The sequence below is a fragment of the Lepidochelys olivacea genome, assembly GCF_965140295.1.
Source record: "Lepidochelys olivacea isolate rLepOli2 genome assembly, chromosome: 8".
Classification (NCBI taxonomy): Eukaryota; Metazoa; Chordata; order Testudines; family Cheloniidae; genus Lepidochelys; species Lepidochelys olivacea.
The window spans coordinates 78,717,718-78,742,487 of NC_140418.1; the positions used below are offsets into that span (position 1 = coordinate 78,717,718).

Sequence of the window (24,770 nt, forward strand, 5' to 3'; positions counted from 1 at the left end):
TAGATGTCTACAAATGAGACTGTCATTAAGGCCTTGATCCATCAGTCACTTACACACGCTTAACTTCATGCATGTGAGTAGAGTCGTTGCATCAATGGGACTCTGCACATGTGTAAAGTTAAGCACATTTGTATGTGTCTTTAGATTGGGACTTAAGACTATTAACTCTGTTGTTCAAAATCTGACAGTGTAAGGTATCGCTTATAAAATGAACTAATTTCTTTCTTTTTTTTTTCTTTTTTGTGTATTCAAATTTCCATTTCCATGTATTATAACAATGTTTATAACAATTTTTAACCTGACTGTAACACCTTTTCTCCAATGATTTTAATAAAATGTACTAATTATTTTTAATTTGAATAAATCATTTCTATTATCTCATATGTGGCCGGTTGCATGCATCATAAACACCTTTCATTTCTGCATGTGGTCTCCAATGGGCATTTGATTTAACTGCATGCACTGCTGCTATGGCATTTTTGTGATAACATTATTGCTAACGGCAGAGGTACCAGAATACTGAAGTAAATTTACTAGATCACAGTGCAGAGATATTCAAAACGCTACACTACCTTAGCAATTTACTGCACAGTATCAAGAACCCCCTCGGCACTCGAGATAACCCAGCACGCATCTGCAGGGATTTGCTTAACTGTGAACGTAAAGTATCAGATGGTAAGTGTCTACTTTCATCAAATCATATATACCATCAGGATTTAGAATATCTTGTTTCCAACTTTTAATTTCTAGAGCAAAACCGTAATGGGTGGCATTTTAATAACTGTATTAATTTTAACTTGTTAATTCCATATAACTACTGAGTACCACACACCTATCCATAATGGACTTACCTGTCATTTTATCCCCAAAGCTGCTTCTGCTCTCTGTGGATGGTGAAAAAATAACTGCTGCTTCTTCTAGGCTAGTCCAACCTGCCAATACTCAGTGCTGAATTTCTTGTGAGTGGCAGCAGCTTTAAAACAATCTCAAACCTGCATTTTCTCAGTACAGAGGATATGATACTCTGATCATGCTGGTGTAAACCAAGGGTAACTCAGCTGAAGTCAATTGATATAGACTGATGAAAATCAGGCTTAGAGACTTCTTACTGCCCACACCCAGACTTCTAAGTTTACCTTTTTCATTCGACATTATGGGTTTGCGTACACTGAAACTGGAAGATTTCAGAGTAGCAGCCATGTTAGTCTGTATCCGCAAAAAAGAAAAGGAGTACTTGTGGCACCTTAGAGACGAACAAATAAGCTTTTGTGAGCTACAGCTCACTTCATCGGATAATTCAGTGGAAAATACAGTGGGGAGATTTATATATACAGAGAACATGAAACCATGGGTGTTACCATAGACACTGTAACGAGAGTGATCAGGTAAGGTGAGCTATTACCAGCAGGAGAGCTTTAACCTTTTGTAGTGATAATCAAGGTGGGCCATTTCCAGCAGTTGACAAGAACGTCTGAGGAACAGTGGGGGGTGGGGGGAATAAATATGGTGAAATAGTTTTACTTTGTGTAATGACCCGTCCACTCCCAGTCTCTATTCAAGCCTAAGTTAATTGTATCCAGTTTGCAAATTAATTCCAATTCAGCAGTCTCTCGTTGGAGTCTGTTTTTGAAGTTTTTTTGTTGAAGAATTGCCACTTTTAGGTCTGTAATCAAGTGACCAAAGAAATTGAAGTGTTCTCCGACTGGTTTTTGAATGTTATCATTCTTGACGTCTGATTTGTGTCCATTTATTCTTTTACGTAGAGACTGTCCCGTTTGGCCAATGTACATGGCAGAGGGGCATTGCTGGCACATGATGGTATATATCACATTGGTAGATGTGCAGGTGAATGAGCCTCTGATAGTGTGATTGATGTGATTAGGCCCTATGATGGTGTCCCCTGAATAGATATGTGGACACAGTTGGCAACGGGCTTTGTTGCAAGGATAGGTTCCTGGGTTAGTGGTTCTGTTGTGTGGTGTGTGGTTGCTGGTGAGTATTTGCTTCTGGTGGCAATTCTTCAACAAAAAGCTTATGCTCAAATAAATTTGTTAGTCTCTAAGGTGCCACAAGTACTCCTTTTCTTTTTTCATTGGAAGTTGAGCATCCTAGTACCTTTATGACCCTTTGAAAAGCCCTGCCTTAATCTAGCTACCATAGTATTTCTGCAGCACCTATCACAATATCTTCATATTGTTTACATGTTTACAGTAGGTTATAGATTTATTTTTCAAAAATAAATTTTGGAGGTAATTGGTACTTAGGTATTTAAAATATTTGCTCTAACACTGGATCACTGGCTCCTAACACCATATTCAAAATTGCTTAAACTTCTACAGAAGTGCTCATGGCCATCACTGCTCAAACTGGCACAAATCTATATGCATTTTGCACTAAGTTGATATGAATGTATTGTATATGTAAGGTATGTCTTCTGATGTTAGCATATTTAGTGTTCACTGCTCATACCAACACCCTCAGACTGCAGCTTGACGAAACCGGGCATATTGACATGACTGACTGAAGTGCCCACTCCTGGAAGCTCTTACATGTTTTAATAATTTTATACACATGAACTTGTCCCATTGAACTACTCACATGTATAAAGACAGGTTTCAGAGTAACAGCCGTGTTAGTCTGTATTCGCAAAAAGAAAAGGAGTACTTGTGGCACCTTAGAGACTAACCATCTCTATGCATCCGATATATCCGATGCATCCGATGAAGTGAGCTGTAGCTCACGAAAGCTTATGCTCAAATAAATTGGTTAGTCTCTAAGGTGCCACAAGTACTCCTTTTCTTTTCACATGTATAAAGTTACTCATGTATGCAAGTATTTGCAGAATCTGAGCCACTGGCATCATCTGACTCAATGTGCAGAATCTGAGTTCTGTAATTATCACAGTTTCCTGACAGTATGGATTTGATCCTGCTCCCACTGAAGCCAATTGTATCTTCAAAGGGGAAAGGATTGAGCCCAGTCATTACATAGCATAAGAATAGAGTAAATAACAGGCTACTAGACAGTGCTTTGGAATGTCCTGTATTATGTTCAAATATGGTGAAAGCAGGCCATATTGTATAGATATGTATAATTATATTTTTATTTTAACACTAAAGTACTTCAGATATAGAGTAAATAAAAAACATGCTGAAAATCTATTTTTTCTAATATTTAGTAACATTTTCACATCTTTTAAATCTAGCTTTGTTATAGAAATAATTTCTCAAATATCTGATCCTGCAATGAACTTTGTGTGGGTAAAGGTCTATATTGTTATAATAAAAAATGTGTATAATCAGATATATTGACAACTATTCTATTTGAGGCAACCATTAATCAATAAATCTTGACTGGTCATTGAAATGTGACATCAATAGAAGTATTTCACATACTTCACTGTCTGAGTGTGTTCATTATAAATATCTGCAAATCTTTCCATTAGCATCAGGAATTTCTAAGAGGTAACAATTGTTAAAATAAAAGCAAATACGCAAAAAGGAAATGTATTTAGAGGTAATGGGGACAAAGTACTTATTTTAAAATGTAACCTTACGTAAATTTTAAGGGGAATTATTGTTGTGCCCTCTGATGAGCTAAACAGCATGTAAGAAGCCAGACTTATCAAGTCCCTAAACATTCCTTAAGCTTTTCTGTATTCTTCCTTCACCAGACTTATAGATAGCAACTGTAGGATTTCATTGGCTCTGCAGAAGGTGTTTGAGCTTAAATAAATGGGAAATGTAAAAGTATTCAGAAATATTTCTGGTTTCACATTGACAAAGTAACCCGCTCTAAAATACATTCCAGATACTGTTGGAATGTTTTTTGGAGTCTTTACATCCCTGAAGTGTTTAAACAGGAAGGATTAATTTGCTGAAGCATTCTCTGAACATTCTGTATCAGATATGATACTTCTGGGCCCTACCCAGAAACTAATACAGAAAATTCTTTCCTGGGTATTTGGCTGGTGAATCTTGCCCATATGCTCAGGGTTTAGCTGATCGCCATATCTGGGGTCAGGAAGGAATTTTCCTCCAGGGCAGATTGGAAGAGGCCCTGGAGGTTTTTTGTCTTCCTCTGTAGCATGGGGCACGGGTCACTTGCTGGAGGATTCTCTGCTCCTTGAAGTCTTTAAACCACGATTTGAGGGCTTCAATAGCTCAGACATAGGTGAGAGGTTTTTCGCAGGAGTGGGTGGGTGAGGTTCTGTGGCCTGCGTTGTGCAGGAGGTTGGACTAGATGATCATAATGGTCCCTTCTGACCTTGGTATCTATGAATCTATATGCCATCTAAATGGGTAAAATTGTCCAGAGTCAGTCTTTGTCAGAGTCAACTTACTGACTTATACCTGATTGTTATTAGCCAATCATGAGAGAATTTTCTTCCTATATGTAGACTATTTTCTGTGGGCCAAGTCCTGGCCCTGAGTAACCAGACTGTGCACTGTGGATAGCTGCAGAGGTCAAGAAGGAAGGTATCTCCCTTCTGAAAATTGTGGAGCAGCAATGGAACAACTCTGAGACCACTGCAGACAATAGCTCCTACACCCCCTTTGCACATGAGGGAAGGGGAAACAACTGGTGAATCATCAGCCCTTGCCCCATTTCTGACACTGCCCTGTGCATTAAGGTGCAGGGTGTGCAGACAGCAGGAACCTAGCCCTCCACCCCTTACCCTGCAATGGAGCTGTACTTACCTGTGGTGGTAGGGTTTGTCTGTATGTAGCAAAAGTATTCATTTTCACCATAAATGTATGCATTGGCTTTCACATACTGTAATGATTTAAACATGCATAAACATGTTTAGAAAACTCATGTAAAACAAGACTCTTCCAAGGAGCCTAAGGGAGTTAAGTAGCCAAATCCCAAACAGTTGAGGATTAAAATCTCATTGTCTGTGTCATAGTAGCATGGTAAAAGCAAAGGATAGGAACATCCCTCATGTAGTAAAAAGCCGCAAGAGGCTAAGGGAGAGGAAAATTCAATGAGGTTTCCTAAACAAAGTTGTTCCATCATGGGGGTTTGCCCCCTCACCATGCCCTCTGTGGGTTAGACTCCAAACTCCATGGGTCCTCCAGGATCCACATGAAGCCAGAGCTATTCTCTCAGGCTCTAGAACCCAGGTGTCATTTCATCTTGCCTTCTCAGTTCTTGCTAGTGCATTCCCAGTGGAACTGCACGATCAGAGGTCCAATTGCCCCCAGGACCGCCCTTTGAAAGAGGGGTTTCTGTTACAGAAGGGGCACCACACAAAAGATAATAGAACCCCAGGTTATATTATCTTGTCTACGTAATCTCAATACTTAAAGCACTGGTAAAGAAAGGATGTGCTCAGCCCTCACTGGAAGCCACCCATTCCTGTTGCACTCTCCTGCATGGATCCCAACCACAAGGAGAACCCACCATATGGTCCTAGGAATGGGGGTGGGGAGAATGCTGCAAGAGTAACTGGCCTCGTCTTCCGTGCAGGCTGGGGGAGATTTGCACAAAGGAACCACCATTTGTTGATTCTGGGGCACAGTCTGGTCCATCTTTAACTGCCGCTTAGGAAACATGGAACTAAATTCTGCTTTTAGACTTGTCACTTGCACTGTTTCTTCTCTCACTGACTTTATTGGGAGTTGCACCAGGATAACAAACAAATAATTGGCCTTAATGTTCTATCCCAAGTATGAAAGCAAACACTAACCAACATCTTTAAGCACATTACACATACACATTATAGAGAGAGTCACCTGTGATCTTATCAGCAAAAGTGAAATGAAGATAGGGAAAATAAAAGCATTTTGTGCACTCCAGGCCTTATGTGCAAACAAACAATTTGTTATTTTATGATCTGGCACTTGTACTAATTTCCTGTTCACAGAAATTGATGAGCGTCTATTACCCTAACTATAGAAAAAGGATTTCCTCTCAGAATTAATTTTGAAACAAATCTCTAGCTACTGTATGTGGAGAAGAGGACTTAGTGTTAAGAGCCTAATTTACATCTCCTAGCTGCTGAATAGTCAGTATTATTTATAGAATGAACATTAGTTCCATCAAGGAAACGTGCTCTAGAATCTAGAGTGGATAAGAGTGTACCAGTTCTAACTGTGTAACTGTTAATATAAATGTAAAACTTAAGACATCTTTCTTGTAATTCCAAAGGGATGCCATAGGAGGTCAAGCTGCAGTAATAATACTTCTAACATTTGCCAAAAATTATGGAAATTTTATTCAGAAAATTGTTTAACAGCAGTTATATCTTTTTTTACCTTTTATCTGGGATTATAAATTGATAGGAAAATACTGGATTGACCCAAATATTGGATGTCCTTCTGATGCCATTGAGGTTTTCTGCAACTTCACTGCTGGTGGCCAGACATGTGTATCACCTGTATCTGTGACAAAGGTATGCATTGCTTCTCATTAGGATATGTTTCTGTGCTTAAACTCTGAATAAGTGAACACTGACCCACCCAATATATGCTGGCATGTCAGATTTCTCAGTGCTAACCAGCTTTATTTCACCATAAATTAAATCTGTGTTCCTCTGTTTCATTTGATTATGTGTTTCTTTTCATATATGTCTCTATGTGACTACCTTTATGGGCCTCTCTTTAATCGGTCTATAATATTTTAAATGCCCCATACCTGTATTGCACACTGTAGTCATCATTAAAATGTGAATTGACATCAGGGTCTCTGCTCTTGAACATGTCACCGAAGTATTCAGTACAAACTGGTTTTCTTTTCATTTCACTAAATGCATCCTAACATCTATTTACATTTAGACTGCATGCCTTTTGGAATGGGGACTTGATTTTCTGTGGAGTTTTACCTATGTACTTTAACTGAACTGTACTGTACCACATCTGTAGGGCTGTGGGCCAGATTGCCCATGGGAGGAAAAAGCCAAATGTTTCCCCTCATTGGGTTTCTCCCACATTGTTATTCAGGTTGGGCCCTCCCATTCCAATAGAATGAGCCATGGTTCTGCCCCATACTCCATAGAGCCCCCTGGGATGCTGTCTATGTGGAGCACCTGTGTCCTTTATGCCAACTGTATCTCCAGAACATCCTACTCTCTCTGCCAATCAGCACAGCTGCACTGGAGGATCCACATAAGCAAGGGCCCCCCCTGACCATTGCTTCCCCCAGTATCCCTCTTCAAGGGCATTTCCCCATTATGGAGGACACCACAGAAATGTATTATATTTTCAAGGCTTAGTCCTCACCCAGCATGCACCACCTACTAACTGCCCAGTCCCTGCCCTCTTTCTTCTAGGCAGATTCCAATCCTGGGGAGAGTCCTTCACAATGCCTGGAGGATGGTGCAGCACAGGCAACTGACACCTCTCTAATTAGGAGAGGTGAGATCTATGCACAGAGGGTCTCCTGTGTGTCCAGATTTAGGGGGCATAGGCACTACTTCTTGCAAATATGTATTAAGAATAAAGCAAGAAAAATTACATTTTCCATATATAGCTCAATGTATATCGCCTCTCTCTGTGTGTCTTGTAATATCTCAAGTTATTAATAAAATCTAGGTGTTGAGAGGCAGAGCAATATAATGGACTGCAAACAAGACCGGGAGCAAAGAACTTCTGAACTCTGATCCAAACTCTCTCTTCTTTCTGTGCATATCTTCCTTTGAGTCACTTAACCATTCTTTGAATCAGTTTCCTATCTGCAAAATAAGGATATCTACCTACCTACATTTCAGGGGTGTACTGAGAATTAATTAATTTTAAAACAAGCTTTGAAAATGTAAGTTATACAAGTGTATATACTTGTATACAATTGTATTCATTCATTATGATGATTGTGGGATTCCACTCTTGTGTATATATATACACACCTGACAAGTCTTCTGAAGAAAGCAGGAGACATATGCATTTTGGTTTGTCAACCAAATTAACTGGTACAGTTAATATCCCCTATAAGTGCTGTATTTATATTGCCAAAATCTTTCTGATTGTTGGCCATTGAGCATGATACAACTGTTATGTCTAACAACACATTTTTGTAAACTAGTTGGAGTTTGGAGTTGGAAAAGTGCAGATGAACTTTCTTCATTTACTGAGCTCAGAAGCAACCCATACCATCACCGTTCACTGTCTGAACACACCAGTGTGGGGAACAAATGAGGCAGATGCTCAGAAAACATCTGTTAGCTTCAAAGGCTGGAATGGTCAAAAGTTTGAAGCAAATACACTACTTGAACCAAAGGTGCTTACAGACGAATGCATGGTAAATACATTTTGGCGTTATTAAATTAATAACTAATATAAGCTTTGGGCATTTATTTTTCCTTCTATCATTACAAGAGTCATTTAGATTTTCATAACATGAAGCACACTTCTCATATTGTTTAGCAAGTCTCTCCATATGTTGACCATTTTATATTAAATTCAAGATATATCCAAATGCTAACAGCAATTGCAGTTATGCAGGGAATCTGTCTTTGCTCTTAGCATCAGACTCAGTGGACCCTGCTTGTTAATGCTACCAGAACCTGAGAGGTGACAGGACCCTCTCTTCGGAGGCAACTTAGGGTAGGTACATGGAGATTCTTCAGGAAATCCTGGAACAGCCAGGCATGGGGTGAAAGCTTAGGCTGAGCTATATATTCTGATGATGTTATCTGAATAAAACCAAACTGCTGGAAGAAGGCAAGTTCATTACAGGCTAGAAGTTAATCTTTTGATGACTGAATGTCATTAACTTCACTAGTTACAGGGCAATCGTCTACTTATGTAATCAACTGATGATGGACAAACTTTCATTGGCTAAAATAAATTTTTTTGAACTTGGAAAAATCTGAAAAATCTAATAAAATTCCAATAATTATTAGATCAACTCCATTAACAGGCAAGATGTTGCCTTTACCACTGACTCTTGTAGCAATATATTTTTATTACAGAGAACCTAAAATATCCAATTCTATACTGTGCTAAAGAGAACAAAGGACTTAGCCTTATCCTGTCATCATTCCAGGGGTGGAACTCTTTCAAATTCACTGGGAGATCTGTGTTCAGACAGATGGCATGATGACAGGTGCTTTTCAAACTGGAAACTGTATTAAGTGGGTATAAAATGTTACCAGATCAGAATTTTCAACACACTTAGACCTGTAGCTCTTTGCACTGGTATAAATTACTGCAAAAAGTGAAAAGCAGTGAAGAATCAGGCCCTATATTTATAGAAGTACATCAGATTTGGGTTTTTGTTCTGGAAGAAGGTAAGACATGCAGTGATGGCTATTGAAAAGTGTAGTTTTTCTGTGAGATTCTATGAGATATCTCTCTCTCTCTTCAGGAAACTATGTACTGTACAGATTTCCTGCAGAATCTCACTTATCCCTTCCTGCAGGGATTTCACTTTTCAACGGTCTCCACTGTACCTGCTGCTTTGACTGGTTGGGCAAGAAAGGAGTGACTGCAAACATCAAGACTCCCACATCCCCAAACAGCGTTATACTGTTATTTTATATTTTTATAAGGTAACAGTTTTTATTGAGATTTTCTAAAAATTAAAATAACCAAACAAGTTCATGACAAAAAATGGAGCTGATTTCCCCATAACTCCTAAGAATGCATATTAATTCCAAGCAGAAGCCTAGGCAATATAGAAATGTATTAGTCTCATAGTTCAAGCCCTCATCAAGCTTTATAGCAAGTTAGAATTTTGACAGATGTTCTTTCTTCAATGGATTGGGAGATGGTCCTTGAAAAAAAAAAATATCACACAAATGTTACATGCATTGACAAGAGAATAGATCTCTCATTTGCTTCTCTGGTTCCTTGAGTTCTAGATTCTCTCTGTGTTTTGAAATTGATAGTTTGATATGTATTTAATACTCTCTCTAATTCCATGAACTGCAGATACAAGATGGCAGCTGGCATAAGACAGAGTTCCTTTTTCACACTCAGGACACTACTGACCTTCCGGTTGTTCAAGTGCATACGTTTCCTCATCTCAAACCAGGACAACAGCAACACATAGAAAGTGGTTCAGTGTGCTTTCTCTAAGCTTCCTGACCTGACTCTGGTTTCTCACAACACCATGGAACTTTTGCACAGAAAAAGCATCTTTTAAAAACCAAAATGAATTAAAGATTAAATCATTATGAAACTGTGGAAGAATTTTAAAGCAAATTGTTGGTTATATCTTAAAGAATCTCAGGAAGAAAAAGACTTCCTCCTAAGAAGGAGAAATGGCATTTTAAAAAAGAGACTATGACGACATTGCTAAAGTATTTAATTTTTTTAAATATTGGTTGGTGCTTTCTTGTATATTTCCCTGGAACTGAGAACTATATATCTAAACATAAAATTCTTCAGGACCTCTAGTATTCTGAATAACCTATTTAACAGCACTGTACAAGATATCCTAAGGAAAGCTGGAGACATACAGTAGTAAGGAGCAATACTGGCTAATGCTCCCAAATGTGCAATAGCTTGTGTATGAGAGTGAATTATGCCACAGTACAATAAGTTGTCTTTTCTTAAACACTAAGTTGTATTATAGTCCTTTTGGACACATACATCTTAACAGATGGTACACTACCTCTTACGTGTTTCCTGTTTGTATTTCTGGTGCTCTTTATAACACAAGGTGCTTGTGGCTTTAGTAGAGATTATTTGATTCCCTTTTTCTCTTGCAGACTGTATGTGCTGGTTACATCAAGATATGTTTCTGTTGTAAAAGTACTTATCTTAAATTGTTTGGACACATACTTCATTACAAGTAAAAACATTATTTATGTGAAATTCTTAATTAAAATGTTTTTGTTTATTCTTGTGGAAGTGATATACCAGACAGCACATTGTATATGGTGCTTATAAGCAGGCCAGCTAATTGTTAGCCATTGTAAAGATTGTTGTAGAAGAGCTACATACAGTAGTTTTGGGGTTTAGTTTCTGGACTGCAGTTAACTATTTTAAACACCCAATAGCATCTAAGATGATGTACTGTGTATATGTTTTGTAACTTGTTGAAAAATTTAATACAGCATATGTTTTGAATGGCTAAGTTATAATCATAATTATTTCAGTAACTTAGAAATTCCATTTGTTTGCAATATTACTAGACACTGTTTCACACTTTTATTTTGAGTCTAAAAGTATTTGACCCTCAGCTGTTGAACAAAATACACTTTTATCATTAAGACAAAACATTTACTTTAAAAGGTTTGCAAACTGCTTGCCTATATCTATTGTCAAAGCAGAGTTTGTACAGTAATACAGAGCAAAATTATACCTCATATTTGGGGGGAGGGAGAGTGTTCAAACAGCAATTCATTTAAATCATCTTTATCCACAGTAAGTCACGCTTACTCATCTATAATAAAATGTGCTTCAAAAATAACTGTTTATCTTTTATAATTTTGATTCCCTTTCCTTGTATTGTTCATTTTCAGCAACCATGAAAAGGCTGTACAGAGTCTCTTATTTGGTAAATATTTGTATTAGGAAGGGAAACACATGCATATTTGTGGTGTTACAGGATATTGCACAAATGACAGAACATTTCCTTATACAAGACAAATGTGTAGAATCTCCAATTCTAAAGCTGGGGCTGAAGTAGCATTTTTTCCTCAAATTATGGATTTCTTTAAAGTGTGCATATTCTTTGAGTAATCTAAAGAAGCAACTCAAGCTATAGAATGATAAATTAAGGGGAAAAAGAGAAAAGAAGAGTTGGTTCAGAGAAGATTCTTCATTGTCATTTCAGCATTTAAAGGCAATGTTACTTATGATAGTTAACAATGTGTTCTTAGTTTGACTTTCCATTGAGATCATGTTACATCCATTTGTTTTTGTAAGAATGCTAACTTTTTTATCCTTTTATCAACCTTATTCTCATTTTCACTTATTTTTTTTAATGTTTAATACATTTTTAATGCTTGTATCTCATAAGGACAGTGTTGTGTTAAAAACAATCATCTTTAAATAGTAAGAAGTTACTTAAAAGTAAATGTGTATATTCTTTATATTAGCATATATATGCATTCCTGAATCTTATAGCTGATGATCTAAAATGGTTATTCTACATCAATAAAATTGGAGGGGGAGAGAGTGGGAAACCCTAATGAGACACTTTAGTGGCCCATCCTACACAATTCAATCCAGATAAGAAGGTTAAATCACTACTACTTTTGATTATAATACTTTAAATTGCTCTAGGTAACACAGGATCAGTCCAGCCAAGCAACTACATGCTCTTGTGAACCCCTCCTCCCCAAACATCATTAAAACAAAGGAATGTGTAATAGTTTTAAGTTTTCATTGAGCAAGAGCGTGTCTTGTGCCAAAAATGTCTTTAATATATTTCTAACAATATAAAAAGTGAGACAGAACCACTACTTTGTTTTAAGCTTTGCTAAGCAACTTACCAGCTTACGTAAAGTATTGCCTCTCTTGACTAGTCAGCAGTGACTGACTGACCAAATAGATATTTTCTGTATCTAACATCTGTAACCGAATATAACAAATAGAATATGAGAAAAGGTAAACATTTAAAGTGCAGTACTACTCTGAAAAGTAGCTGTGAAAATGGCATTGTGGAGCTCTAGCTGATTTTTGTATCACATTTGTTCATTTACAAAAAATAAGAGGGTTTCTGTCACCTGTGCAAACCCAAACAAGTCTGGTTTTGCACAGTCCGCTCTACTGCAGCCTGAATTTTCAAGCTGGCTAGTTTCTGGTGTGTGTCACACAGATTTTGTAGGCCAACAGCTGCTTTAAGTTACACATACACAACCCGATTGTCCTCAAATTCTGTCCTTAGCTACACCTCTGCAAAGGTAGGAAACAAATAATCAGACCCAAAATAATACCTATTTAATAGGTTTAAATAATACCTATAACCAAATGACACCTCATGAAGAGAAACACATCGGAGAGGGGGAAAAAATAACAGTGTGTATCTGGGTGAGGGGTGCATGCCACCTCATCAACATGAGAAAGAAATCAGCATAACTATTAGGCAAGGGATTTGTTGCAAATGAAACCCAACCCTTGCAGATCTCCACCCAGACTTGGAAATCTTTACACAACCACCATCAACCTACTCTACCATGGGAGGAGAGTCTGCTCCCACTGCAGTTGCACAAATAGCCCGTGCATTAATGCTGGTGTAAGTGGCAGGGAACTTGAAGAAAACCTGCTCTGATAGGAACTACATTAATCCATTCTGGCATGCTGCCTGCTAGCCTGTAAACCCCTATCAATACAAAGGGTGTTTTCTAGGTTTAGGGGGAGAATGCCATAAAGCAGGGTGGGTTTCCACCCCTTTGCCCACCTAAATGGAGGGATACACTAGTCGATATTTAGGAATTTAATCCCAGACCAAGTGAACTAAGTAGGCTGTTTATCATATGATCATTAACATTCTAAGGCCTAGGTGGCCACCTTTGCCATTTAGGCCTCACTAGTGAGACGGGAATCTATGGCCCAACAGACAGAGTGTAACATATGCTCTCCTAGAGTCATTGAGCTTGATGCTGCAATCAGTCAAACCATTTAGCTGCACTAAAATCAATGGGGTTACTCTGGATTTACTATGTGTAGAATTTGGACCATTATCCCTAAATATCAAACTCCAGCCAGAAAAGTAACAGCTCTTAATTAGGTCTAAGAATTTTCCAAATAGCCAGCAGGGCTTAGATTAGTGCAACAGCACAGCCCACACGCAGTGACCAGATTTTTAAAGCAAACAAACAAAAACTCACTGGTCATAGGAAAAATTAAAAAGCTAAAGCAATTTAATCCCCAGCGTGCCCATTGTATTCCAGGGATATTTCCCAATCAGAGGAAACCAGGCCTGCAACAGTGAAATTAACCTCTGTATCCTCTCAGGGAGGTGATCACTCAGAGCCATATTCTACCCTGCCATGACCCATGCAAGTGCCCTGGGCTCCAGGCTTAGGACTGCATGAAACTTAATGGCACAACCTGCCCCACCTCCCCGGGTGAATTGAGGTGAATTGTTAACCTCCAAGTGCAGCCTCGGGCCCAGCCAGGGATGGGCGGGGCTATGAACGGTTAAACAGCTCTGCGCGGGAATGTGTCAGTGACACGGGCCGCGGCCCCGCCCCCGCCCCAGCCCACCAATGGGAGCGGCTTGGGCACCAGGGGGCAAAGCCGCCCCCTCCACTGGAGCAGGCTGTGGGGACTGAGGGGGGGGGTTTCCAGGTCGCCATGGAAACAGCGGCGCTCTCCCAAGCAGCCGCCAGAGGGCGGTCACCCGCCGCCACCCCGCAGCGCAGCCGCAAAGCGCCGCCACTCAGAAGGAACGCGGCCCACGTGGGCCGTGGCGGAGCGTGTGCAGCAGGGACACGGATGGAGGAGGAGGGAGCCGGGGTGGCGAGCGGGCCGGCGGGAAGCCCTGAGGGGCCCGGCACGGAGACGGGGAGCCCGGGGCTGGCCTGCGGCAAGCGGAAGATGGCGCTGCACAGGTAGGAGCAGCGCGGAGCCGAGGCCCGACGGGCGAACCGTCCCGTTCCTCCCTTTCCGAGGCCTGGGGGCAGCCGCGGCGCCGCCGCCGCTGGTCTCACCCTCGGGCCGGGGGGAGGCTGCCCTGTGTCTTCTCCTCTCGAGGGGACACGGCGGCAGGGTGTCACCGTTGCCCCGGCCCTCAGCTCTCGCGGGCGGAGCGAGCGTTGCCCTCTCGTCCGTCACTGGTTGGCCTCTTCCTCGGAGGCGGGCTAACGGACGACAGCCAATGAGTGTCCCCCTTTGACCCTGAGTGGCAGTTTGGGCCCAGACCCTCGAATGTATTTAGACATTTAGCGCCCATCCATTTGAATGGGAGTTAAGCACCTAAGAGCCAGGCGTTGATTCCTCGCTTCCCTTCCTCTCCAGGAAAATCTCCCCCTGTATTGATCTGTGGCTCACCCTATGAAAATGTTTGGAAACTACTTGCTTTGCTGAGGCATCCATATTTCCTTTCCCTGCCTTCAAGCTTCAGTGATCATTTCTCAGAATTATGACCCAGGCTTGGTTAAATGTAAAGAAAACCTGCCTTTTAAGTACAAATGCATCTGTTCTTTTCCTGCTTTTTTTTCCTTTCAGATGTGAAATCTGTAGTGGAGAGGAAGCAAAGTACAGGTGTCCACGTTGCATGAAATACTCATGCAGGTATATACAATTTGAATTGTCTCTTGTTTGTTTTCTTGAATGCTAGAGACAGGATGCTTATTTTTCTCTTTACTTTCAGTTTGGCCTGTGTGAAGAAGCACAAAACTGCACTGAGTTGTAATGGAATCAGAGAAAAGGCAGCATTTGTCTCCATAAATGAGTTTAGTGAGTTGAATCTCCTAAGTGGTAAGAATTTCTCTATGTAAACTTCACCCCATCTTCTTTTTTAAACCAGCATTAAACTTTTCTTCCTGTTCCTTGTATATTCAGATTATCGTTTTCTGGAAGACGTAGGAAGGATGACTGATGGTGCTGCTCGAGATGTTTTCTTGCATAGACCAACAACCAATAAATTTGTGAGTTTCAAGTTACCTTTTTGGTCAGTTTAAAGTAGAAATGAGGCTGCTCCAAAATCGCGGATTAGAACATCTCCTGACATCCAGATTAAGGGTATCCAGATCCAAAATTTGACTGGTTATTTTCCTGTAATGGACTGAACAAACCTGAGATCTGTGTGTCCCTGAAGGATGTATCTTGTATTAGAAAAATGTCTTTAGTGGAAGTTAAAAGGTTTTGAGCTTCACAGGGCTGTTCTTCCATTTTGGGGAAGGAAATAAGTGTTTCTGAGCTAAGTACAAGTTGGGACAAATTAAGCATAAGGAGTTAACATGTTGTGGGAAACCCCTTAAAATATAGTAGCTAATTAAGGTTTAGCAGGCAGTTGAGTGTGTTGAAAGTTGTTGTAATGAGTCAAACTAGTGTGTCTATTGAGTTCATGGTTTTAGAAGAGCCAAGAAGAGTTACGAAATTAAATTTCCAGGCTCACCTTTTGAAGATATTGTGCAAGTTCACCTTGAGGACAAATACCAAGAGGTCAGATATGGAGTGATCGTTTTATGAAAAGTGTTTGTCCACAGGTGATACGTTTTTGTCTTTTATGATTTTTCTGTGTGAGTTCATTTGAAAGTGTAGTGATTGTCTGTCTGGTTTCACCCACATAGTTGTTGGGGCATTTGATGCACTGGATGAGGTAAACCACATGTTGTGATAGGCATGTGTGGGACCTAGGGATCTTGAAAGGTGTATTGGGGCAGGTATTGATTATTGTAGCAGTGGAAATATGTCTGCATGTTTTGCATCTGTTCAGGCAGGGTCTGATGCTGCTTTGAGTTGGTGTGTCCGGGTCTGTGGGGAGCTTGTTTCTGGTGGTGAGCTTGTCAAGGTTGGAGGGTTGTTCTTAAGGCCAGAAGAGGGGATTAGGAAAGACTTCTATCAGCATGTGGTGCCCATCAAATATGGGTTGTAATTATTTGATGATACCCCATTTGGGCTTTAGTGTAGAGCAGTAGGGGCTTGCAGTCAGTGAGGGGTGTTTTTTCTGTATTGAAGTCTGTTCTCCTGGGGTGTTTGGGTGATCCTTTCCATGATGCAATCTACTTCTCTGGTGGAGTGTCCTTGTTTAGTGAAGGAGGCTTTAAGTCCGTTAAGGTATATAGCCTGGATTTTCTCTTTGGAGGTGATATCTGAGTACCTGGCTGAAAGTAGCAGATTTTTTGGTATGTCTGGGATGGTTACTGGATCTGTGGAGGTAAGTGTGGTGATGTGTGGGTTTCATGTGTACAGTAATTTGTAAGGTTTCATTGTTGAAGTTAATCATGGTGTCCAGGAAGCTGATGCTGGTGTGGAAGTGTCCGACAGAGAGTGTAATAGATCGATGGTGGTTGTTGAAGTGGTGGAAATCTATGAAGGAGTTTAGGTCTTCTGTCCAGGGGATAAAAATATCATTGATGTATCTCAGATATATTGGTTTTGTGGTGCATTTTTCCAGAAATTCTTCCTCAAGGTGGCCCATGAAGAGGTTGGTGTATAGGGGAGCTATCTTAGGACCCATGGCTGTTCCTATAGTTTGGACAAAGTGTCTGTTGTTAAATGTGAAGTTGTTGTGGGTAAGGATGAAATGGATGCATTTGGCAATGTGCATAGGGTGGATTTTCAAACGTACGTTATCTTGTAGATATTTGAGGCAGGCAGCGATGCTGTTGTGGTGAGGGATGTTGATGTAGAGGGAGGTGATATCCATGGTGGTAAGGATGGTGGTCTGGGGGAGGTTGTTACTGTTGCGGAATTTCTGATGGAAGTCGGTAGTGCCTTGGAGCATAGTTAAGTGTTGTTGTTTTAGCAGGCTTTACCATTACAGAATACTGATCTAATGGTGCTTCTGCCATGCCATGTCAACGTTATTTCCCCTGTGCATTGCAGAGCATACTTCTGTGGGTTTTCTCTGCACTGGCCAGTTGATTCATGACTGTGGATATACTAATTATTCAGCCTTCATCTCAGGGAAACTGTGTGTGCAGCAACTGCAGTAGTGGAGTGAGTTTGGGGGAAATTTCAGCTCTAGACCTCACAGATACAGGCTTTGTACTTGATTTTGTGCACAGAAAGGTGTTTAGGGCCCTTTGGATTTAAAAAATCATAAGAGGTCAGTCACTAATTCTGTAGCTGTATTGGATTCCAACCTCTCGTACTGTTTGAATTCTACTTATAACATACGTTTTATGTTTCATTGGGACTCCTTGTGCTCACCATGGGAAAACTTTGTCTGTTAATCTTTAAGAATAAGCTTGGAAACTCTTGAAAATATCTAAGTATCTTTTTTTTTTTTAACTGAGAACTTTTGTTTAAAAAAAGAGAAAAAAGTTTACAACTGTGGACAGTTCTACATTATGCTTCTTCTTAAATGCTTGAAAGGTACTTTGGTTCCAGGACTACTCTTTTGGCCTCAATTTTTAGACTTGCAGGACTGAAGTAATAAACGTTTCCATGTTTGAATATACTTTGGCTTTTGTTTTCTGTGTTAGATAAATTATTTGAAAAACCGAGCTCGAAAGCACAATATTCACTTGAAAACTTTACCCATTGGGTTTACGAAAAGGAAAGAGAATTCAACCACCTTCAACAAGAAGTAAGTTTCTAATTAGTATGGGGTTTAGGGACAAGTGGGCAAAACCTTAATTTAAGTATTACTGAAAGAATAGCTGGTGAATAGCTCTTGTGTAAGATTTCAAGGCCTGATAGCGTTTTTCATGACAGAATCACATTAGACAGTGAACAAAACTCATGAAATATCTTTGGAAACATATTCAGATGGAAATTTGTACTAAATTCTTCTACAGCCCTCTAGTACTCAGCTTACTTAATTCAGTTTTTTCAGAGAAGATTTATTATACCCCAAATTTCAGTTGGGGTTCTTCTGTTGTGCTTGGGCTGATGTTTCCTATTATCATAAAGTAGTCATAATTGGAAATCCAAGCACTGAAGTCAGCAATGTGGCAACATACTATCCATTGCTGGTGCTAGTCAATTAAATGTTGTCTTTACTGAACAATGGTATTCACAAAGAGAGAGAGAGAGAGATTCTTCCTTCTTCATAAATTAATTTGGGCTTCTACTTGCATGCATGTCTGTGATGGGGGACAAATGGGATTTTTTTAATGCTTTTACCAAAATGATTTTCAATGCATATTTCCTTGCTAAGGACTTTTAACTCTTAGTCCCTAGATGAGTTCTGTATCTGTCATTCTTCCATTAATTGGGATTACCAAAGTACTTGCTGATCAGATACTCTTGACTTTTTCTTTGATTGGGAGGGTGGGTACATCTGCTTAAAATGAAAAGACTTGCTGAAAATGTCTCCCTCTCATGGAGGGGAAAGGATGTGGATTTAAGTCTGGGTTATTCATGAAGCAAACATTTCCCAATATAAATAAAGTTTATATTCCTTGTATAGTTCTGTGTCATAATACAAAAATGTAGTAACTTGGTGAAGAGTGCTTCTGTGTGAACTACAGGGACAGGTCCAAAGTTAATATGAGGGCTCATTGAAATTTAAATATTTGATTGTGCTGTTGGGGGGAAAAACAGTAAAGACTTCGAGAGCATCAGATAATAGCCACTTGGGGCAGGCTTTTTCTTTAATGGCTTCTCTTTGGGCTTTTTTTTTTTTTTTTCTTCTCCCGTGCTTATTATTGGTTTTGGTCACAAGTTCTGCTTCTAGATTTTTTTTTTTCTATTCAGTTAATGCCATTTACTGCTAGTTATCCAGTAACAATGAATGGATGAGAACTTCACAATATTTTAGTGACTAAACCACTAGGTGTCCCTCTTGTAATGGTTTAGCAAGTAAGTTTGCATGCATAAATAAATAAATAAAAACTAGCATAATTTCTTCTGTTCTGAAACAAAATCAGTTTTTCTCATTGATGGAGAAACCTTATTCTTAGCAGAACATAATGCATAAAAGACTTTCTGAAATGTTAGTTTTCTGCTTTACATACGTTGAAGTATAGGGTCTGATTGGCAGGGAAAATCCACAGGAGGGGTTAAAGAAAAGGAAGTGTGAGGTTTTTCCCATTAAAATTTCTCATAAATTCTTACATTGATGAGGATTCCTGGCTTCCTTAGAACAGCCCGCAAGGCAACCCGCAAATACTGCAGATCTCTGTATCAATGGCTAAGAGTTGTGGGGGGCACAACTACGAAAAAGTTCTCCTCACTGGTAAGTCCTGTACACAAGGCAGCCACACACTAACAGATAATTGTTGCTGTTATGTAGTGTGACTTTTAAACTCTTCTGTTCACAAAAGTCCTTTCACATATGGAAACACACAGCTGAGCACTGGGAATTAATTTATCTCTGCATTGAATTACATATGTCTATATTTATATATTTATATTTACCTTTATTGAACAGAGGCCCATTTTAAGATCTAGCAGGATTGGTGTGTTATTTTTAGGTAAATAGTTAAGCATGGAACTATTTCAGGAGCAGCCAGAAAGAAATAAGACCATGGCTTTTTTTTTCTTTTTTTTTTTTTTTCTTTTTTTTTTTTTGGTCATAGTGGAGAACAATTTTTATTTTGAATTGTTGTTCTTTCATAGACACATTCTGGTGTCATCAAGTGGAACAGCAACATCATTCTGTAGGAAAGTAGATACCTGCTTTCTGCAAATATTTTTCCAGGCACTGAGAATGATACACATTTTGTAGATGAGTATGAGACGGAGGTATTAAATACAAATTTTACATGGTAAAGTGCAGTTTTGTCTCCACTGTAGGGAAGGGTGTGGGGGGAAGTGTTGCAGATACTGCAACATGCCTGTCCTAGCTGTATTGGAACAGGTGTCATCACTTTATCAAGGCTGAGAAGTCTGCCTTTTCTCTTAAGTTGATCTTTTCTTTTCATTTACCTTTAAAACTAGTTATAGCATATTAGGCAGAAAATAGGGTCCAATCAAAGTTGTGACAAAATGATATTTGGGCTGCCTTCTGATGAAGAAAGTTGTGTCTAAGGGATGCTGGGGGAAAACAAGTTATGTTACTGGGAGCCAACTGCATCTCTTTGTGTGTCCCGCTGTGGTCCATGTTTTTTTTGCAAATCAATGGTAAATCTTGAAATCTGCAGTATCTGTCAAAATGAGACATCCCAATTTTTCAGATAATGTAAAGGCTTAGAGCATCCTCTTTATTTTCATGTATGGAAGAAATGCATGTTCTCATTGACAACTCGTCACAAAAAGTTAAGAGAGATTATATACAAACTCTCATCTCTTTGATTTCATACAAACATTTAGAAAATGGAGCCATAACTTTAGAGCTTGGCGATAGTATTAAATAGGTGATGCTTAGGATATTGGAAATGACTTTCAAGTAGTACTTCTTGCCCCTCATCTGCTGTGTCCAAAAAACAAACAAACCATTTGTAATCAATTAAACTTCAGTTTGGGCTTTGAAATGAGAGAGACAGACATGCACATTCAGTGTAGATCAAATATTTACTGGAAATCATGGCTAGAGAAATTGTTATCCACATTTAGGAAATCAGATTTTATAACTTATTGTCTAATGCCCCTAGTAAGATATACTTCTGGGGAAACTTAAGTACATGAAAATCTCTTCACTTCTTAACTGCTTTAAAATAATGAACAGAAGCCATATCTCAATGCTAAGGTTTAGACTACTCAGAAATGCAAAGGTATTTTGAATTAAATCTACCCTATCAGGGCTCAAGTATCAGGGGATAGCCGTGTTAGACTGTATCCACAAAAACAACAAGGAGTCCGGTGGCACCTTAGAGACTAACAGTTTTATTTGGGCATAAGCTTTCGTGGGTAAAGAACCCACTTCTTCAGATGCAACTAACAGGGCTCTTAAGCCTAAATCTAGAAATAGTTGCATTTTTTTGCATGCTGTCTGGGATTCATTGCAATGAGTGGTGCAGGAAAAATTTTTGTAGTGGGGTGCTAAAAGTGTAAACCATGTATTTGGGTTGCTATTACTTCTTCAAGCCTGGGGGTGCACCCCCACATCCCTAGTTCCAGTACCTATGATCACAGTGTGACACTTTCTCTGCCTACAAGCATGAAGAAGGCCAGGTAGCATTACATGAATGCTGCTCACTAATGATCAGAGAGGCTGATTTCTGTGCATTTCAATAATTTGATAGTCTCATGAAAATGGAGGGATGACATACAAACATGAGGAAAGGCTACATCCCAGCTCAGCTCTTGGCAGGCTGTCTATCCCTGAAGTGTGATAGAAACCTAAATGTCAGGTTTCAGAGTAACAGCCGTGTTAGTCTGTATTCGCAAAAAGAAAAGGAGGACTTGTGGCACCTTAGAGACTAACCAATTTATTTGAGCATGAGCTTTCGTGAGCTACAGCTCACTTCATGCTGTAGCTCACGAAAGCTCATGCTCAAATAAATTGGTTAGTCTCTAAGGTGCCACAAGTCCTCCTTTTCTTTAAACCTAAATGTGTTAGTTCTCATGCAGGGAAGCTGATGGGCATTTTTGTTTCCTGTCAAAAAATCAAAAGAGAGGACAAAACACATTTTTAAAGGTTAAATTTTGGACTAGTCAACCTTGGCGAAGTCTTTCGGTTTCCACAGAACCCTTAATTCAAACCCAGTGTGCTTGAATATTGCAGCACATATGGTTAGTAAGATCTCCTGCTGTTCTGAGGCCTCCTGGGAGAAGACCATATGTGTTACAAAGGAAAAGTTTTTCAATCAGTTTCTTGGTGGATAGTCTTGCTTTACAGTTTACTACAATTGTTTTAAATAGAAGTAACCCAACTTTATTGTTCGTCCATCAAATCTCAGCTGGGAATTAGTTTAGCTGAGCTTCAGCAACGTGTGGGTCCCCTCTGCTGTTTAATGTCACTAGCACAGTAGGTATGGTGGCACTAGAGACAGTGTATTTTCGTGAAAGCTTCAAACTGTTATTCATTTATTTTTATTGAGAGGCTTTTGGGTTTCACAAGAGAATCCAGTGACTTAATTGGACTGGATCTGTGTTGCCTAAAGCAGTTTAAGGCAATATTATCAAAAAGAGTAAACATTTAATCCACTTATACTTAAATTAAACTGCTGCACTGTGATATGAGCCACTAAAGTAGCAAATCAGGGTTAAAGGATGACTGGTACTTCCCCATTTCTTCCCTCTCCCCTTTTTGTTGATACGGTGTAACCTGTGTATAGCAGATGCTATTGTATTTGTGAACATGCAGATGCCCTGATCTAAGATACTTCCACATATTCTTTCCAATAACTTCATAAGGCATCTGTTATTCAATAGAATAAAATCCCCAGTGAGTCATTCTGTCTTTCACAGGGTTTCACTTTAAGTGGAAGTTGCTGTAGTCACAATTGCAGTTGGTACATTACAATGCACTGAACAATTTGGGACTTTGTTTACTTTCATATATATATGTCTTCTGTATCTGAGTTCATTGTAAGCAGATTCCAATGTACATTGTTTGTTTGAGATTTTTGATGATTAAAGTTAGGAGTTTCCTGTTAGCAAATTAGGATGTGAATAATGCTAGCTAGGACAGTTATTAATACAATTACTAATAAAACAAGCTGATTCTTGTATTAATCAAGGCTAGCGTTTAGGACTGAGTTTGTATAAAAGCTAAAAGAACAGTCAGATGAAAAATTGTATACATGATACATTTCATAAAAGTACCTTGAGAATTAATGAACTAAACCCCTCAAGTTTATAATTTTAACTGAGAAACCTGAAGCATAACTATCAAAATACTTTCATATAAACACTTTTAATAATGTTCTCTCCTGTCTCTGAGAAATAATTTCCATTATCCTTACATTTGACTTGTTTTTTACGGTTTTGTGGAAAGTAGATGGCAAATGTAAACAAATCAGTGTTGCATATACTGTAAACCTAGTACACTAGACAAAATCTGAGATAAATAAGGAGAAAAGTACAATGCACAGTTCTACTCACTGGGCACAAGGAGCGAGAGCTTAATAAATTTACCAGCAGGACTTGTAAGTTCTTTGAACTAACAGGTCTGCATCTGACATATCTCTGAAAGGCAAAAAGGGTATTGTGGCTTCCCCCCTCCAGTGAACAGAAAAGTAGCTACAAGAGTTTTATGTAAACTTCTGAAATAGGGTTCACATAGAGGCAAAAAACAAGCATGGAAAATTTCAAACCCCAAAGTTGAATTTGAGAGTTAAGAGTATGTGAAAATAGGGTTAAAACAAACTGTTTTGCAACCTTAAATATCACAAAGCCTAACAAGAGCCCATTATAATATTAAACTGATTGTAATAGTGGCTGTATTCATATATATGTATAAATGCTCCTCTGCTGCTTTGCAGGATTACAAAAGGGGTTTTGTGAATGGGCACATGATAGGAGGTTATGGTGGCCAGTGAAATTCAGAGATGCAGATTCTACACATTTTCATGAAATTCATAGAAATTTGTGTCCCATCAAATATATTTTGCTTAGAGGGGAAGCAAAGTCCCAGACACATCTGGGGAGTGGATCAAAGAGCTGAGGTCTTAAAGTGTGTACACTTTCTTAGGTAGTAAGTAGCAGCTCACGCTGCATGTTTGACTTCTGATACTGTGTAGGAGCGTTTCTGATTCTTAAGATGGATTAAATGTGCAGAAAGTCAGAGTGTGATGATTCTTTATAATTCAATAATTTTAGTTTGGTTCTTTTAGTATGTTGTTCAACCAGCCTTGAAAATAAAATCAATCTTATATTACAGTATTTACTAATGATAGAATCTGTAAATATGGTTTGTCTCTCATGCCTCCTCCCGTTTATCTAGTTGAAGCTGCTTGATTTAAAGTAATTAAGATAATGTCCAGAATAGGTGGGAGTGGTCTCATGTGACTGCTTTCAAGGAGTGTATCCATAAAGGGATACAGAGAGGTGGAATTAGCTTTGGTAAATGTAAATATTAAAGCAAAGGCTAATTTGAGGGCAGGAAAATAGAGTTCAGTTTCTTTATTGAAAAGATCTATTGAATTAGGGTCATCCCAGCATTTGTGAGGTGTTTGAACAATTTCAAATACTCTAATACTGTGGGCAAGTGGTTCTTGGATTGATCAACAGTAAATGTCTACTTCTTAATTTCAGATAGGCTAGAGATTCTTTAATAGAAAACAAAGCAAGGAAAGAGCAAAGGGCATGATTCTCTTCTAATCATTGTAAACCAATTACATTCGTGTAAGACAGGAGAACAAAGCCCAAAACCTTTTGCCCTCCATCCCTTAAATATATACAGTTACTATACTTCTAAATCGCTGAGCTTCC

At 39.1% G+C, this 24,770-nt stretch overlaps 2 protein-coding genes and 1 long non-coding RNA gene across 4 annotated transcripts in view; 2 read left to right on the forward strand and 1 right to left on the reverse strand.

The window, feature by feature from the left end:
* The window catches only part of COL24A1 (collagen type XXIV alpha 1 chain), a 242,558-nt gene extending 230,822 nt beyond the window's left edge, over positions 1 to 11,736 (forward strand). The window contains exons 57-61 of one of the 2 annotated variants that reach the window (XR_014712726.1): positions 507 to 675; positions 6,288 to 6,397; positions 8,023 to 8,238; positions 9,361 to 9,490; positions 9,873 to 9,952. Coding sequence is in view for 1 of the 2 variants with exons in the window: in XM_084637175.1 (XP_084493301.1) it covers positions 507 to 675; positions 6,288 to 6,397; positions 8,023 to 8,238; positions 9,873 to 10,019 (642 nt within the window). In the remaining variant the exon portion in view is untranslated. Of the gene's footprint in view, positions 1 to 506; positions 676 to 6,287; positions 6,398 to 8,022; positions 8,239 to 9,360; positions 9,491 to 9,872 lie in introns of both variants that reach the window. The other variant, XM_084637175.1, reaches the window with a different exon arrangement.
* Positions 9,562 to 14,658, reverse strand: LOC311525233. Its single transcript, XR_014712727.1, has 3 exons — positions 14,549 to 14,658; positions 12,386 to 12,464; positions 9,562 to 9,714 (listed from the first exon to the last, which is right to left on the reverse strand). It is a non-coding gene; the product is annotated as an uncharacterized lncRNA (long non-coding RNA).
* Positions 14,178 to 24,770, forward strand: part of ZNHIT6 (zinc finger HIT-type containing 6) — a 58,888-nt gene continuing 48,295 nt past the window's right edge. The window contains exons 1-5 of the mRNA XM_084637176.1: positions 14,178 to 14,449; positions 15,066 to 15,131; positions 15,211 to 15,317; positions 15,402 to 15,487; positions 17,993 to 18,096. Coding sequence (XP_084493302.1) covers positions 14,193 to 14,449; positions 15,066 to 15,131; positions 15,211 to 15,317; positions 15,402 to 15,487; positions 17,993 to 18,096 — 620 coding nt within the window. The 5' untranslated portion in view covers positions 14,178 to 14,192. The remainder of the gene's footprint in view (positions 14,450 to 15,065; positions 15,132 to 15,210; positions 15,318 to 15,401; positions 15,488 to 17,992; positions 18,097 to 24,770) is intronic.